The 15,229-nt window shown below is 36.7% G+C and overlaps 1 protein-coding gene across 1 annotated transcript in view; it reads left to right on the forward strand.

Annotated features, from left to right (window-relative positions):
- The window catches only part of HCN1 (hyperpolarization activated cyclic nucleotide gated potassium channel 1), a 391,355-nt gene that overhangs the window by 326,420 nt on the left and 49,706 nt on the right, over window positions 1–15,229 (forward strand). The window contains exon 6 of the mRNA XM_056112052.1: window positions 9,954–10,194. Within this exon, the coding sequence (XP_055968027.1) occupies window positions 9,954–10,194 (241 nt within the window). The remainder of the gene's footprint in view (window positions 1–9,953; window positions 10,195–15,229) is intronic.

Raw genomic sequence — 15,229 nt, forward strand, 5'->3', positions numbered from 1 at the left:
TATTTGTTCATTGTATAATTGAAACCCAAGCACAAAAATTTCTAAGTCTACAACTGTACCTCATGGTGTCTCACTAATAAAAATAAAATTAATTAATTAATCAATTAAAAAATAAAGAGGACCTAAGAAAAATCTTTCAGAGGATGCTCAAGTTAATGAAGTGTTATTGGACTAGTGATATTTGTTACTAAGGTTAATATAGAAGTTTGTAATTACACTTATGCCATTTGAATGTCTGTCTGGTATAAGTTCTTAGAAGGAAGCTCTGTGTGCTGCCCCAGTCTAAAAATATGATATGTATTGGGTGTAGGAATTTAGCAATGTAACAGCAGCTCTGTTTTGTTAAGATGACTCTATGATTCATTTGTGTAATGATGGCAACTGTATTTATAGCTTCTGTGCCTAAAACTTTTTAGAAATACAATTTTCTGAATCCAGTAATGTTGAATAATGATAGAGAACTAGATAGAGAACTAGATGAATTAGAAGCTTATATAACATTACTAAGTTATCAATAAAGAATTATCATGCTACATGATTTAAAGATTGCTATTTTTCCTATTTTATGAATAGTTTTGACATATATTATTGTATTAAAGTTGCACAGCAAAAGATTTGATGTATATGGTCCTGCTGCATAATCCAGTTATGCTGTACATTAATCTGTGATAAAAATAAGTTTAGTTAATATTCATCACCTCATAGTTATAATGCTTTTTTCTAGTGATAAAAACTTTTAAGATCTCAGATTAACATTCTTAAATATATAAAACACATTGATAACTTTAGTCACTATCCTGTAAGTTGTAAACCCAGCAATTTTATATAACTAGCAGTATACTTTTGTCCACCTTCACCAATTTTCCTCACTCCCATCCACTACCTATCTCTGGTGACCAGAAATGTGTTATCTTTATAATTTTCTCTTGATATAGTTCTACTCATGACATTTTACATATGATTTTATATTATTTGCTGATCTTTTGGTGACCTGCTATTCTTGTTATGCCCTCAAGTTTTTTACTTTTTTATTTAATCACTGTGAGATACTCAGCTTCAAAGTGTTTGTGATTGGGTTTCAATCATACAGTGTTTCAATTTCTGTCCCTTCACCAGTTTATGGTTCCTTCAACTAATGTCTTAAACTTTTACCACATCCATACATGTCACAAATATTATAAGTTTTTTATTTTAAAAATTAATAAAAATGCTCTTCATTGCTAGAGACATACGTAGCTTTGATCCCCACCTGCCAGGAGCCTGCCCAGCCTATGTAGTCTCCTGAGCCTGCCAGGAGTGATCTCTGAGCTTAGGGCCAGGAGTGAGGCCTGTGCACAACCATGTGTGCCCCAGAATTTTAAAATATTTTAAAAGGAGAATGCTTTTAAGAGACCAGAGGGGATGGAGTGACAGCACTGCAGGGAGGGCATTTGCCTTGCACACGACCAACCCGGGTTTGTTTTCCAGCATCCCATATGGTTCCCCCAAGCACTGCCAGGAGTAATTCCTGTGTGCATGAGCCAGGAGTAGCCCCTGTGCATTACCGGGCATGACCCAAAAAGCATAAAAATAATAATAATTAAAAAAGAGAGACCAGAAAAAATAACAAGATGTGTAAGGCCCTTATCTTACACATATTGACTTAGGTTTAATTGAAGTCATCCAATATAATTGTCTATGCAAAACCCAGAGTAGCCCTAAGCACCATGAGGTGTGGCCCAAAATCAACTAAAACTAGAACAAGCTTTAGTTTTATAATAATTAAAAAAGATACTAAACATTCTAAACATTCTTGGAGTATTATTATTCCAAAGTAATAAATAATACTAATAATACTAATACATAATAATAAATTTATATTAGCACAATGCTTTTGGAAGTTTTTTATATCTTGGACATTTTTTTTCTCGTAATCATACTGTTAAATTAGGAAACAATCTACCCACCCCAAAGAATAGAAAAAGGGAAACCACTGGTTGTGCTATACAAGTCACAATGATCACTTGACATTCTGATCCTCATCGATTTGCTCAAGCAGGCACCAGTAATGTTTCCATTCATCCCTGTTGCGTGCTAGTGTAGCCCAATGGAGTCTGCTTGCTCCAAGAACACAAAGAGCCTCAAATCGATCATTCGGGGCCTTGACGAAGAAATCTGATCATCTAGTAGGTAAACAGCCACACAATCTTTTGACATCCCATGGAATCCAGTCGGTAACAGCTCTAGTCCAGTGGTTGTCCCCAAATCACATTACGTGTCCAGCCTATCTGATTTTTGATGTCTTGTCAAATGAGACAGAGTTCCTGATCTTCGATCATCAGTGGGGGTGAGAACTATGGATTCTTTCTCTCACTTGAGTGAAGAGTGATGCTCCAAGCATAGCTCTTTTGATTCCTCTTTGGGAGACATGAATAGCATTTTCATCCTGTTTTCATAGGGCCCAGGTCTCTGAAGCGTATGTTAATGCAGGAAGAACGGTAGAGTCAAAGAGATGTGCCCGGAGCCAGAGGTTCTTCATTCTCTTAGCTATTTATTCAATGCTCTTGAAGATGTTCCAAGCTTCTCTCTTCCTCCTGCGCAACTCAAGTGCCAGGTCATTCGTCATGTTGACTTCTGGACCTAGGTACATATAACTATTGCATTCGGAGATGTTCGTTCCATTGAGAGCAAATGGAACGTCAGGAACGAGTCCGTTTCTCATGAACATTGTCTTTGTGAGATTCAGCTTGAGTCCAACCTCTCCACACTCACAGTCACAAAGAAGAGAAGTAACAATGAAGAGAAGATATTTGAAATAAATTTTCCAGAAAAGAATCCTCATAAGACTATTAAAAGGGGCTGGGGTGCTGGAGAGGGTATGGTGGGTATGGTGCTTTTCTCACATGAAGCTGACCCATATTCTATCTCAGTACCCTATATGGTCATCAGAATCCCACCAATAGTGATATCTGAGCAGAGAGTAGGAGGAAGCATTGCTGGTTGTGGCCCCAAAACATAAACAAAAGTTAAGAATGTCTTTTTATTTTTTAAAGAAAAAAAATAAAACAGAAACACTATAGAAAAACAGGAAAATTCTTAGTCAGACACACCACCAAACAGGATAGTAATTTGGCCAAGTAGTCTTTGAAAATGTTTACAACAACATTAATCATCTGGGAAAGGTAAATTAAAAACATATCAAGAGAGATTTTTATAAATAAGATTTTTTTCATGCTATTTACTAATGGATAAAATTGAAAATAGTGATAAAATAAAAATTTTTGAGGGATGTGGAATTGCTGGAACTTCTTATTGCAGATTTATATTAAAATAACACCAGCATAAATATAAATAATAAATTTTAAATGGGAACATTATTGAAGTTGGACACATGCCTACTTTCTTTGTTACCCAGTAATATTTAGGTAATATTTAGATAAATATTTAGGTAAATACTCAAGAGGAATCAGACCATGAAACTCTTCAAGAATGTTTATAACGTATTTATTTGGTAATCTAAAGTCTGTAACCAACCAGATGTCACAAAATAAAAATGGATACAAAGCAGAACAAAAAATGAAATGCAATCTGAATTTTTTAAAGCAATCAACTGTACCAAAGAACATGAATGAATCACTGACAGTGATAAACAAAAGAGGACAGAAAAGACTGCATGCTGTGTGGATCCATCTATGTGAATTTCAAGAACAAATAAAATTGCTTATAGTGATAGAAGTGAGAGAGCTAAAACTTCTAAGACTGAAAAAATATTCTATATGTGTATCTAAGTAGCTACTAAGTGCACATATTTGGAAAAACTCACTTAAGATTTATGCACCTTACTACATCGATGTTCTACTTTTAAAAAGCCTTTCCCCCTCTTGTTTTTATAGATAAACATTTATTTATAATTTGAACACAATGAACATAATCTCTCAGTATGGAGTAATAACAGGGAAAAGACTTTTATGTCAGAAGTTAATACACATTATGTCAAAATAAGAGCAAATGCATAATTCTTTACAGTTGATTGTGGTGTTACTTTTTTGTTTGTTAGTTTGATGTAAGGTGGGGGCCAGCTACTGTAGATAAGTGAGGAATAGGAGAGGGCCAGTTACTATAGATAAGTGAGGAATAGGAAGGGGGAAAGCTATTGTTGATAAATGAGAAATAGAGAGGGGGTCAGCTATTGTAGATAAGTGAGGAATAGGAAGGTTCACCGACCTCCATGGTTCACCACCTCAGCATGGCAAGGGGGTGGGAATGGTGCCAACCGGCAAATAGTGAACCAACATGCCACCCACATAGCAGAGCCTGGAAAGCTACCTGTGGCTTATTGATATGTCAAAAACTGTAACAGAAATAGGCCTAATTCCCCCGACTCTGGAAGAGCCCCCAATACGGCAGTGCTGAGAAGGATGAGCAAGGAGCGGCTGCTAAAATCTCAGGTCCGAACTACGCTGCCAAAATGAAGGACTAAAATGACTGCACTTTTAACACAAGTACGCTGGCATCGGAAGCATCCATTGAGGACCTGATGGTGCAAGCACAGAAGATCAAGAATGACATCATTGTGAGCAAGCTTATTGAGTTTTTTTGAGAGTTCAAGATGCTGCTCTGTCTAACGTTCATCAATTGAAAGAAGGCCTCTGATTCTGTTGAGACTGAAGCGGTCATCGAAGCCCTAGCCCAACAGGGCATTAAAACTCAATACATCAGGATCCTCTGTGTGCTGTATTACGGATTCACCACCAGGATCTCACCATTGTACAAGGAAGTGATCACTGACATAAAGAGAAGGGTTTGGCAGGGTGATACCATTTCACCAGAACTCTTCAGTGCCACCCTTCAGAATGTCATGCGACATCTGAAATGGGAGTGAAGATAGATGGTCAGCAACTACATCACTTCCTCTTCGCTGATGACATTGTTCTAATAACACCTAATATCAAACAAGCGGCAGGAATGCTAGCCGACTTTGACCATAGTGTGAAAAGGTGAGAAATGGACTCATTCCTGACATTACATTTGCTGTCAAAGGAACAAATACCTCTGAATGCAGAAGTTATGTGTACCTAGGTTGAGAACTTAACATGACACCTCAGCTGTGCAGGAGGAAGAGAGCAGCTTGGAATGCCTTCAAGACCATTGAAGAAATAGCTAAGAGGACAAAGAATCTCTGGCTCCCGCACATCTCTTAAACTCCACCATTCTTCCTGCATTAACATACACCTCAGAGACCTGGGCCCTATGAAAACAGCATAAGAATGCTATTCCAGTATCCCAAAGAGAAATCGAAAGAGCTATGCTTGGAGTACTTCGCTCAAGTGAGAGAAGGAATCTGGAGTTCCGACCTCTATTGATCAAGAATCAGAGAAACTGTCTCATCTGCCAAGGCATCAAAAATTAGATGGGCCAGACACGTAATGTGATTTAGAGATGACTGCTGGACTAGAGCTTTTACTGACTGGATTCCACGGGACATCAAAAGGACACATGGCTGCCCACCTATGAGATGGTCAAACTTTTTCGTCTAAACCCTGAATGAACGTTTTGATGCTCTTTGTATTCCTGGAGTGAGCAGACATCATTGGGCTACACTAGCACATGACAGGGACAGATAGAGCATTACTGTCGCCTGCTTGAACAAATTGATGAGCAATGGGGTGACAAGTGATACAAATGATACAAGTGTTTTGTGTTGTTGTTGTTTGTGTGTGTGTGTGTGCATTTTTGGGTGGGACCACACTGAGCAGTGCTCAGGGGTTATTACTCTTGGCTCTGTGCTCAGGGATCTCTCCTGGTGGACTTGCCTTCAGAGACCATATTGAAGTGCCATGGCACCAAAGCCTGGTCTACAGTTAGAAATCAAGTTCCTTTTTTTTAATTTTTATTAGTGAGACACCATGAGGCACAGTTGTAGACTTACAAATTTTGTGCTTGGGTTTCAATTATACAATGATCAAATACCCATCCCTCCACCAGTGCCCATTTCCCACCACCACGAATCCCAGTATACCTCCCATCCCCCATCCCCCCCATCCCACCCTGCCTCTGTGGCAGGGCATTCCCCTCTGTTCTCTCTCTCCTTTTGGGTGTTGTGGTTTGCAAAAGAGGCATTGAGTGGCAATCATGTTTGGTCTATAGTCTACTTTCAGTATGCTTCTCCCATCCTGGGAGGATCCTCCCAACACCCTTTATTTGGTGCTCCCTTCTCTATCTGAGATGCCTTTTCCCCTAGCATGTGTGGCTGACCTCCAAGTCATGGTCAAGCTCCTTTTTTCAATGGATAAACATTTACTTGTAATTTGAAGAGATTTCTTTTTCCCAATACTTCTAAATTTTAATCTAATTGTGGGCTTATGGCTGTTGGTTGTATTCATTAAGGTTGATCTGATGCTGTTTATTTTTTTTTATTTTCTTGCTCAACTTGTTACAACCTGATTTATTATTAACTGTCTTATAATGAATTGCCTGCTTTGCCTGCTCCAGAAATATTTGTCAGTTTGATAGAGTTTTCTTGATATTTTTGTTCTTTCTTTGTTTTATTAGTTTGAACTTTCGTACATTAGGGCAATACAACATTCTCTTTAAAATGTTATTGCACTTGGGGCTGGAGTGATAGCACAGTGGGTAGGGTATTTGCCTTGCATGCTGCTGACCCAGGTTCAATTCCCAGCATTCCATATGGTCCCCCGAGCACTGCCAGGAGTAACCCCTGTGCGTTACCGGGTGTGACCCAAAAAGAAAAAAAAATGTTATTGCATTTTGTTTTTATTTTTAGAGTAAGAGTTATAAATTTGAATAAGACATCATTGAGATCAAGATATGTGTTTGATTCCCAAAGGAAGTTAGAATTCAATTATATATATTTTAATTGTATTGTATAGGTAATACTTTTATTATGTATACAATATTTCTAAGTCAGCCCAAGCATATTGTTTTTAAAAAATTCATTATAATGACTGTCATAAAGAATCTAAATTGACTTAAGATTTATTAACATCTTGATAAATTTTGTTATAAAGAACTGTAATAGAAGAGGAGCTTTAAAAGTTCTTGATTTTCTATAGAGAGTACTAAAAACTTGTTCCTTCCAAGGGCATATGCTATAAGGAAGCGTGATTGATGGAGAGGAACTTCTTAAAGCTTTTCTCAACTTCTACTTGTGTGGTTCTTTAAAACTATATCTTCAAAACAAGCAATTATAGAGAGAAGAGTGCTTTTGATGCAAAGAAACTTCTGTTACGTTGCATCTTCATCTTTTCCTATCAAATATTTCAATCAGATGATCAAATATTTCAATCAGATAGTATTCACTTGAGGTTAAACGTGTGTGTGAGAGAAAGAGAGAGAGAGAGAGATATGAACAGATGGACAAAGAGAAAGACAGAGAAATAAAGACAGTGATTGGATTCCTTGAATCAATAATAATGCCAAGTAATTATATAAACAAAATTATAATCAAGGACATTGTAATGGGTATACCAGAATATTCCATGAATTACAGAAAGGAGTTATTCATATGTAGGTAAAGGTAAAGGTAAAGGCCCTCCCATTGTTCGTCAATTTGCTCGAGCGGGCCCAGTAACGTCTCCATTGGAGACTTTGTTGTTACTGTGTCTGGCACATCGAATACGTCATGGGGAGCTTGCCAGGCTCTGCCGTGCGGGCGACATACTCTCGGTAGCTTGCCGGGCTCTCCGAGAGGGGCGGAGGAATCGAACTCGGGTCGGCCATGTTGGCTGCATGCAAGGCAAACGCCCTACCCACTGTGCTATCGCTCCAGCCCAGACAACAGTTTATATTATAAAACATATTCCAATTTAGTTTAAGTAAAATGTGGGAGGAAAATGATGAGGAAAGTTGTATAGATCAAATAAAGAACTGACATGAAAGTGCTGTCCTTTCATTGTTTGAGAACTCATTTTCTCTGCAACCCTGTACTTAGTTTTCTATATATTGTTCATCTGTGTCATCTACATGTGAAATCATTAACTCTTAAACAGCAATCTAATAATTTTAATGACATAATACTCTGTTAGTGTTTCTGCTTTTTTTGTATTCATGTGGATTGAAGGGGGTAGAAATATTTCTGAAACATAGTTTTTATAGACAAAAGACTTATTCTAAAGCTAGTTTCTTGGAAAAGTATTGTTTAATAACCACTTCTATTATGAATAAAACTAGGCATCAAGAATTTCTTTTTTCATGCTGATATAAGCCATCTTCTTTCTTTCTCTTTTTTCTTTCTTCCACCATTTATGTATAAATACATATTTATTATAGACTTTCAGCATTACTGTAGATCCCTATTCCCTTTACAACTAATAGAACTTGTTAAATTGGTCACAAATTTCTCTACAGAAACCTGTGGCATCAATGGTGATCTATTCAGACTTGGATGTTGCTACACCAAGTAGCAAGTATAATAACTTTCTCATTTTCCAGTTGCTCTGTTAACTTTAGGCTCTTTTTGCTGAGTTTTAAATATTTTATCATCTTCAGAATATCCATTATTTCAGATACTTCTTCACTGAATTCACAAGATAGTGTCAGAGTTGTGGAGAGAAAACATCTTTTTTGATAATGGGCTCCATATTTTGTAACTTTTTGTATCAACAAATTTTTTAATACATATCCCAGGATAATACAGGTCATTTTATGAAAGTAAACTGGAAAAAACTTTCCCTGTCTAGAAATCCAGACATTTATATAACATGTTCCCCAAAGTAGAGAATTCAGAGCTCAAAGTCTATTTAACTCCCTATTTTTCCTATTTCTTACTTTTTAGAAGAAACAATTTTAGTTTTTTTTTTTTTACTTTCTTTTAAGTTAGAAACAAATTTAGGTCCAACCATCTTTTGGGCCTCATTGGAAAAGAAATCTCAGAAAATTTTAATTTTTGTTGTTATTCCTATTATAGTCCCCTTGTTATTCCTATTAATTACTATTATGTTATGTGTCCAACCTTTATGTTAAAAAGTGGATTGACTGTACATTTCTATTTTGGTCCAAAACGAGTCAAGGTCAATCTTGAACTCCAACTTCTAGAATTAAAAGAAACATCTGTAGATCTTCTAGTTTAGAACTCGCCTGAGCCCAGAAATAAAACAAGCAATTCAGGAAAATAAAAATGTAGTCACCTCTGTTCCAAAACTTCCAAAGTAAATGAATTTTCTGATCTAGTGCAGTAATAGATGACGTTTATGGTATTATAATAGGATTTGGAGTCTTCTTTCATCTTTCTGGACATTTTTATTGTTGTCCTTTGATGAGAATAACATTTTTTAAAAGTATAAAAATTCTTTCATCTGGCAGCAGAGCCAGATATTCCGGAATTTCAATAAGTAGATGCAAGTGAAATTGTTCACAATGGAAAATAGAAGCAGTAATGTAGGCTAATAGAAAGAATGATGATTTCCTTAGTTTATAAAACTGAAAGTAAAGTGACTGAAATGTTTTCAAATTTTTATTTTAATTTTATGTTAAGACTATAAAAGGATGAGATTTACAAAATTTGAGCTTTTTATATTTTATTAACATTCATCAAATATTGGTCTGGAGAGCTAGTATAATGGGTAGAGCCTTTGTCTTGAACACAAGCTTGAATCCCTGGCACCAGAAATGGTCTCTAAAGCCATGCCAGGAATCAACCCTAAGCACAGAGCTATAAGCGAGAGCTAAGCATTACCAGTGTGACCCTGTGACAAACAGAAACAAATAAAAGCACTATTTAAAAGATTTGTCATGTATTTAATACACTAGGTTCTGGGAATACAAAATTTCAACACAAAAATAAACAATCATCCTGGACTTTGAGTAGAATTGATCATAATTCATATATTTTGCTTATGAATTTAAATAGTAGTTTAAGATACATTGCTGTATTATCTTATCTTTACCTCAGCAAATGTTTCTTCCTTCTATGATTAATTTCTTTCATAATCTTTGTTTATTCTTTCCATCTTCAGGAAATAGTCAACTTCAACTGTCGCAAACTAGTGGCAACAATGCCTCTTTTCGCTAATGCAGACCCTAATTTTGTGACTGCCATGCTGAGCAAGTTGAGATTTGAAGTGTTTCAGCCTGGAGATTATATCATACGAGAAGGAGCTGTGGGTAAAAAAATGTATTTCATCCAACATGGTGTTGCTGGTGTCATCACAAAATCCAGTAAAGAAATGAAACTGACAGATGGATCTTACTTCGGAGGTTAGTAAAAATGAAAATGCAACTGAGACAAAGTCAAAGCTGCTTGGGATATGTATCTTCATAAGAATTACACTTTTAGCAGAATAGAGATTTGCTGGTTTTGAACATAGATTAGTATTTGAATTCCGTGGTCAAAATGATGTATTTTCACTCTTCAGTGTTGCATGTTCAATTCATGTACATGTGAATGGTTCATATTATTGTATAATGTCTCATCCCTTAAGTTCCAGACAAGTAGCTGGAGCTTAAACCTGATAAGAAATAAATTTTCCTCACATCAGAGTCCTAATTTTTCTCACCCCAAAGTCCTAATCTGGTCAGAACTGAGATCTCATTCTTTTATTAGCCTTCCTCCTGTAGCATGTTTTTAAATTTATACAGGAAAGCCTGGAAAGATAGTGCAGCGGGTGGAAAGATTGCCCTGCATGTAGCTGACGCAGTTTTCATTCCCAGCACCACATATGTCTTACTTTCCCTGTGCTCTTCCGAGGGTGAGCACACAGCCAAGAGTATGCCCTGAACACCTCCAAGTGTGACCCAAAACACAACCATAGAGTTTTGAATGTTGTTTCCTTCTACATTAACTTTGCTAAGAAAAAATATTTAAATCTTTTGTATAGAGCCAGGTTTTGTTTGAAATTTATTTCCTCCATTGTTTTCTGTTTTTATTTATTCTGATTACCACTATAATTGTCATTATTTTTTTGTCCTTCTAACTTTAAATTTATATTGCTCATATTTTCCTAGACTGCAAAGCTAGGAACATATATTATTCATTTAATATCTGAATGATTCCTATTGTATGTATTTAGGGCTACTTGACATAATTTTCTCTCTTACTATTGTTATTCATGCCTCTCACAAATTTGACTTCTATTTTCATCTTCTTTGATTTGAACTAATTTTTTAATTTTTCTTAAACCATATGCTTTTTAAAGTGTTTTAAATATTGATGAATTTTCCAACTGTATATCTATTGTCAATTTCTGACTTTATTTCAATATTTCTAAGGAACTTATTTTGTATGCTTCTTATTATTTCATATATGCTTAGTTGTAGTTTATGGCTCTGCTTACTGGTGAATCATTAATATAAACTTCAGTAGAATATATGTTCTATTATTGAGTGGCATATTCTATGTCAATTATATATAACATATTCATAGTGCTATTTAAATCAGCTGTATGCTTATTGATTTTCAGCCAGTTTCAACAAGTAATTAAGAAAGGGGTTATAATAATTTGTTCCTCTTGGCAACTATATTCATTTTTCTCATATTTTAACACTCCATTGTTTGATGCATATATATTTAGTATTGTTATATGTACTTGAGGTTTTGACACACTGTAACTATACAATGAGCACCTTTACCCATGACAAGTCTTATCATCTTGATATATGCTTTGTCAGAAACTAACATACCGATACTTGCAAGCTACCGAGAGTATCTCGCCCGCACGGCAGAGCCTGGCAAGCTCCCCGTGATGTATTCGATATGCCAAACACAGTAACAACAAAGTCTCCAATGGAGATGTTACTGGGCCCGCTCGAGCAAATCGATGATCAATGGGAGGGCCTTTACTTTATATATATTAGTATAATATAAATATATGCATTTTACATGAATTTGTAAGATTTTCTTTTACTTTATTAATTTATTTTTATTGAATATCCATGAGATACATAGTTACAAAGCTGTTTATCGTTGGGTTTTAGTCATAACACCAATCCTTTCACCCATGTATATTTCCTACCACCAATGTCACCAGTTTCCCTCCTGCCAAACTCTGCCTGTCTCCCTCCAACCTTCTTCTATTGCAGGCATTTTATTTTTCATTCTCTCTCTCCTTTGGGGCATTATGGTTTGCACTATCATGTATTTGTAAGACGTAATTGTCTTTGTTGGGACAGAATGCACAAGTATGAAGTTTACAATCTTAACCACTTATAAGAATACAAGTTTTTGATGTCAAGTGCAGTCATAATATTCTATCATCATTACCACTTCATGAATCCTTTTCATTTGTAAAATTATAATTCTCTATCCATGGAACAGCAATTCCTCTTTTCCTCCCTGCCTCTGGAAATCACTATTTTATTTTCTTGATGATTTCTGACTACTCCAGATGCCTCACATAAGTGAAATAATAAAAAACTGATCTTCTTCTGATTGGCTTATCTTACTAGTATAGTGTCCTCCAGATTTATCATGCTTACTAAGACTGAATAGTATTTCATTGTGTGACTAAAATACATCTTCCTCTATTCATAGACAAGGTTTGTTTCCATATAATCTTTCAGTGCTTAATTATTAAGATGTTATTTTTCATTGTGATAATTTTTGGTGTGGGGGACATATTGGATGAGCTATACTAGTATATGCTCAGGGTTCACTCCTGGCCATGCTCATTGGAGCATATGTGGATCCAAATTAGGTTGGCCGTGTGCAGAACAAGTGCTTTAACAGCTCTACTTTCTTTCTCTCTCTGGCCCTACCTCTGCAATTTTAATATAAAATCAAAATATATCAAATTATAGGAACTTGCATAAATGAATTTTAGTGTATTTATGTTTATTTGTATAAGAATTAAACTTTATTTAATGTTTGTTCTAGAAGGTTCCAGCATGTTGCATTAATCCAGATCCTTAAATAGTCCCTTTTTATCTTTGGTCTTCACTATCTACTTCTTGTCAGTGAGCATTTGTTTGTCTTTATTTTTTTTTCTGCTGGTATCCACTATTGGTCTACTGAAGGTTTACTAGTATGGTGTGCAGTACCGAAGGGTGAAAGTGATCCTATTTTTATTTATTTATGCATGTTCAAATTGAACCACCATGAGATACAGAGTTACAAAGCTGATCATGGTTGGGTTTCAGTCATACAGTGTACCAACACCCATCCCTCCACTAGCGTACATTTCCCACCACCAATGTCCTCAGTTTCCATCACACCCCAGAGACCCCTAGCCTGTCTCTATGGTGGACACTTTTCTTCTCTCTCTCTCTCTCTCTGCCTCTGTCTCCGTCTCTGTCTCTGTCTGTCTGTCTGTGTGTGTATGTGTGTGTATGTCTGTTTATCTGTGTGTCACTGCCTCTGTTTCCCCTTTGAAGCATTATGATTTACAATACAGGTTTGTCCCTTTAGGTGTTTTCAGCATGCAGTTCTTGTCCAGAGTGATCTTTTCCATCTATCTGTCATAGTGCTCCATTCTCTATCCCAACTGCCCTCTCCCTCAGCACTTGAGGCAGGCTTCCAACTGCGGATCAGTCCTCTTGTTCTCTGTTTCTACTGTCCTTGGGTATTGGTATCACATTATTTTTTTATACCCCACAAATGAATCCTATCATTCTATGTCTATCCCTCTCCTTCTGACTCATTTCATTCAGCATGATATTCCCCATGTCCATTCATTTATAAGCAAAGTGTAAGTGCTTTTAAACATCATAGTTGATTCTGAATCACTTGGACCTATCCTTAAATCTGTGACCTTCACATGTTTTATTTCTTTGTTTTTTTATTGTACAGTTTTTCCCACCACTTAGAAAATTTTTTTTAAAAAAATTAAAAGCTAGATTGGGCCTAGAACAAATATATCCCATCCTACAAAATCCCTTTGTAAAAGAGGGTTTTTTTCTCAGTGACTCAAAGAGGTATAGGAAAGCACAAACTTGTATAGTAGAGATGAAGTTTATCAGAAGTTTATACTTTATCATACACTGCTGGTCAGTGAAGAAAATATTTTACAAACAGTTGTTTTTGGTTTTTTGGGTTTTTTTCCCCCTCACCAGAGGAGGCTGGTAGAGACAGTATGTTAGAGTAGCTCATGCATCATCTTTTGTCGGAATTTTACTAATAGAAGTACCAAGTAATGTTCTAAGAGAAAGTGTCTGATAAAAAAAATGAACATAGAATATCCGGCAGCCAAAGACCTCCAGGACCAGCCACCACCATGCTGAGACCACTCTCCGCACACATGAAGATACTGGCAGAGGGACAAAGCCACGCGGGTTCTGGGGCCGAGACCTCCAAGCCTACTCGGATTGGAGTCAAGCATCTTCCACCTAGATCCTCCAAATTCCAGTAGGCGGGGGTCACACCCACCACCTGGCCCCCTGGCGCCGTGTAATCCCATCAACGGCCAAGACTCAGAGACTATAAAATCCAGCTCCTGGAACTGCGCGGCTGCATTTGCGGCAGCGCCACATCTTATCAGGACATCTTTTTATGACATCTTATTATTTCATTCCTACTTTGGACAAACTTGCAGGCTATCGAATGTAGCCTGCCCACAGAGCAGAGTCTGGCAAACTCCCCGTGGCGTACCCAATATGCCAAATACCAGTAACAATGATGGGTCTCATTCTCCTAAAGAGCCTTGAATATAATCTCAGGGCTAGGATGAAGGAGACGTTACTGGGGCCTGCTCGAGGCAATCGACGAATAACAGGATGATGAAATGATGAAATGAAGTGAAAATAGAATATATGCATATCATCTGTTAGGCACAATCACAGACTCTAAGTAGGCAAAGCAGACAAAATTTTCTATATTGGTGGAGTTTATATTTTAATGGGTATTCATGTTTAGAAAGAACATCATAAAGAAAATTACAGATTTCTGAATTTGTTAAACTACATTTACAGTTGGTAAGAAATGCTTTGGAGAAGACTAAAGGAGGGAAGGAATTTTAGAACAGCTTTCTGTTCATACAATCAATATGGGCTTTTCCATGTAGGCCTGTGAGTTTCCTTGGTAGTTGTAGGATCCAGTTAAGAATGATGCTCTGGCCTGGAGCAATAGTACAGCAGGTAGGTGTTTGCCTTGCATGCGGCTGACCCAGGTTTGATTCTCAGCATCCCATATGGTCCCCTGAGCACTGCCAGGGGTAATTCCTGCATACAAAGCCAGGAGTAACCCCTGTGCAGCACCAAGTGTGACCCCAAAAGCAAAAAAAAGAAAAAAATGATGCTGAGTACAATACAGAACCTAGAAATTGATTGTAAAGTCAGTCTACATCAGGATTAATGAAGGGAG

Source organism: Sorex fumeus, unplaced genomic scaffold (genome assembly GCF_029834395.1).
Source record: "Sorex fumeus unplaced genomic scaffold, SorFum_2.1 ptg000015l, whole genome shotgun sequence".
Lineage (NCBI taxonomy): Eukaryota > Metazoa > Chordata > Mammalia > Eulipotyphla > Soricidae > Sorex > Sorex fumeus.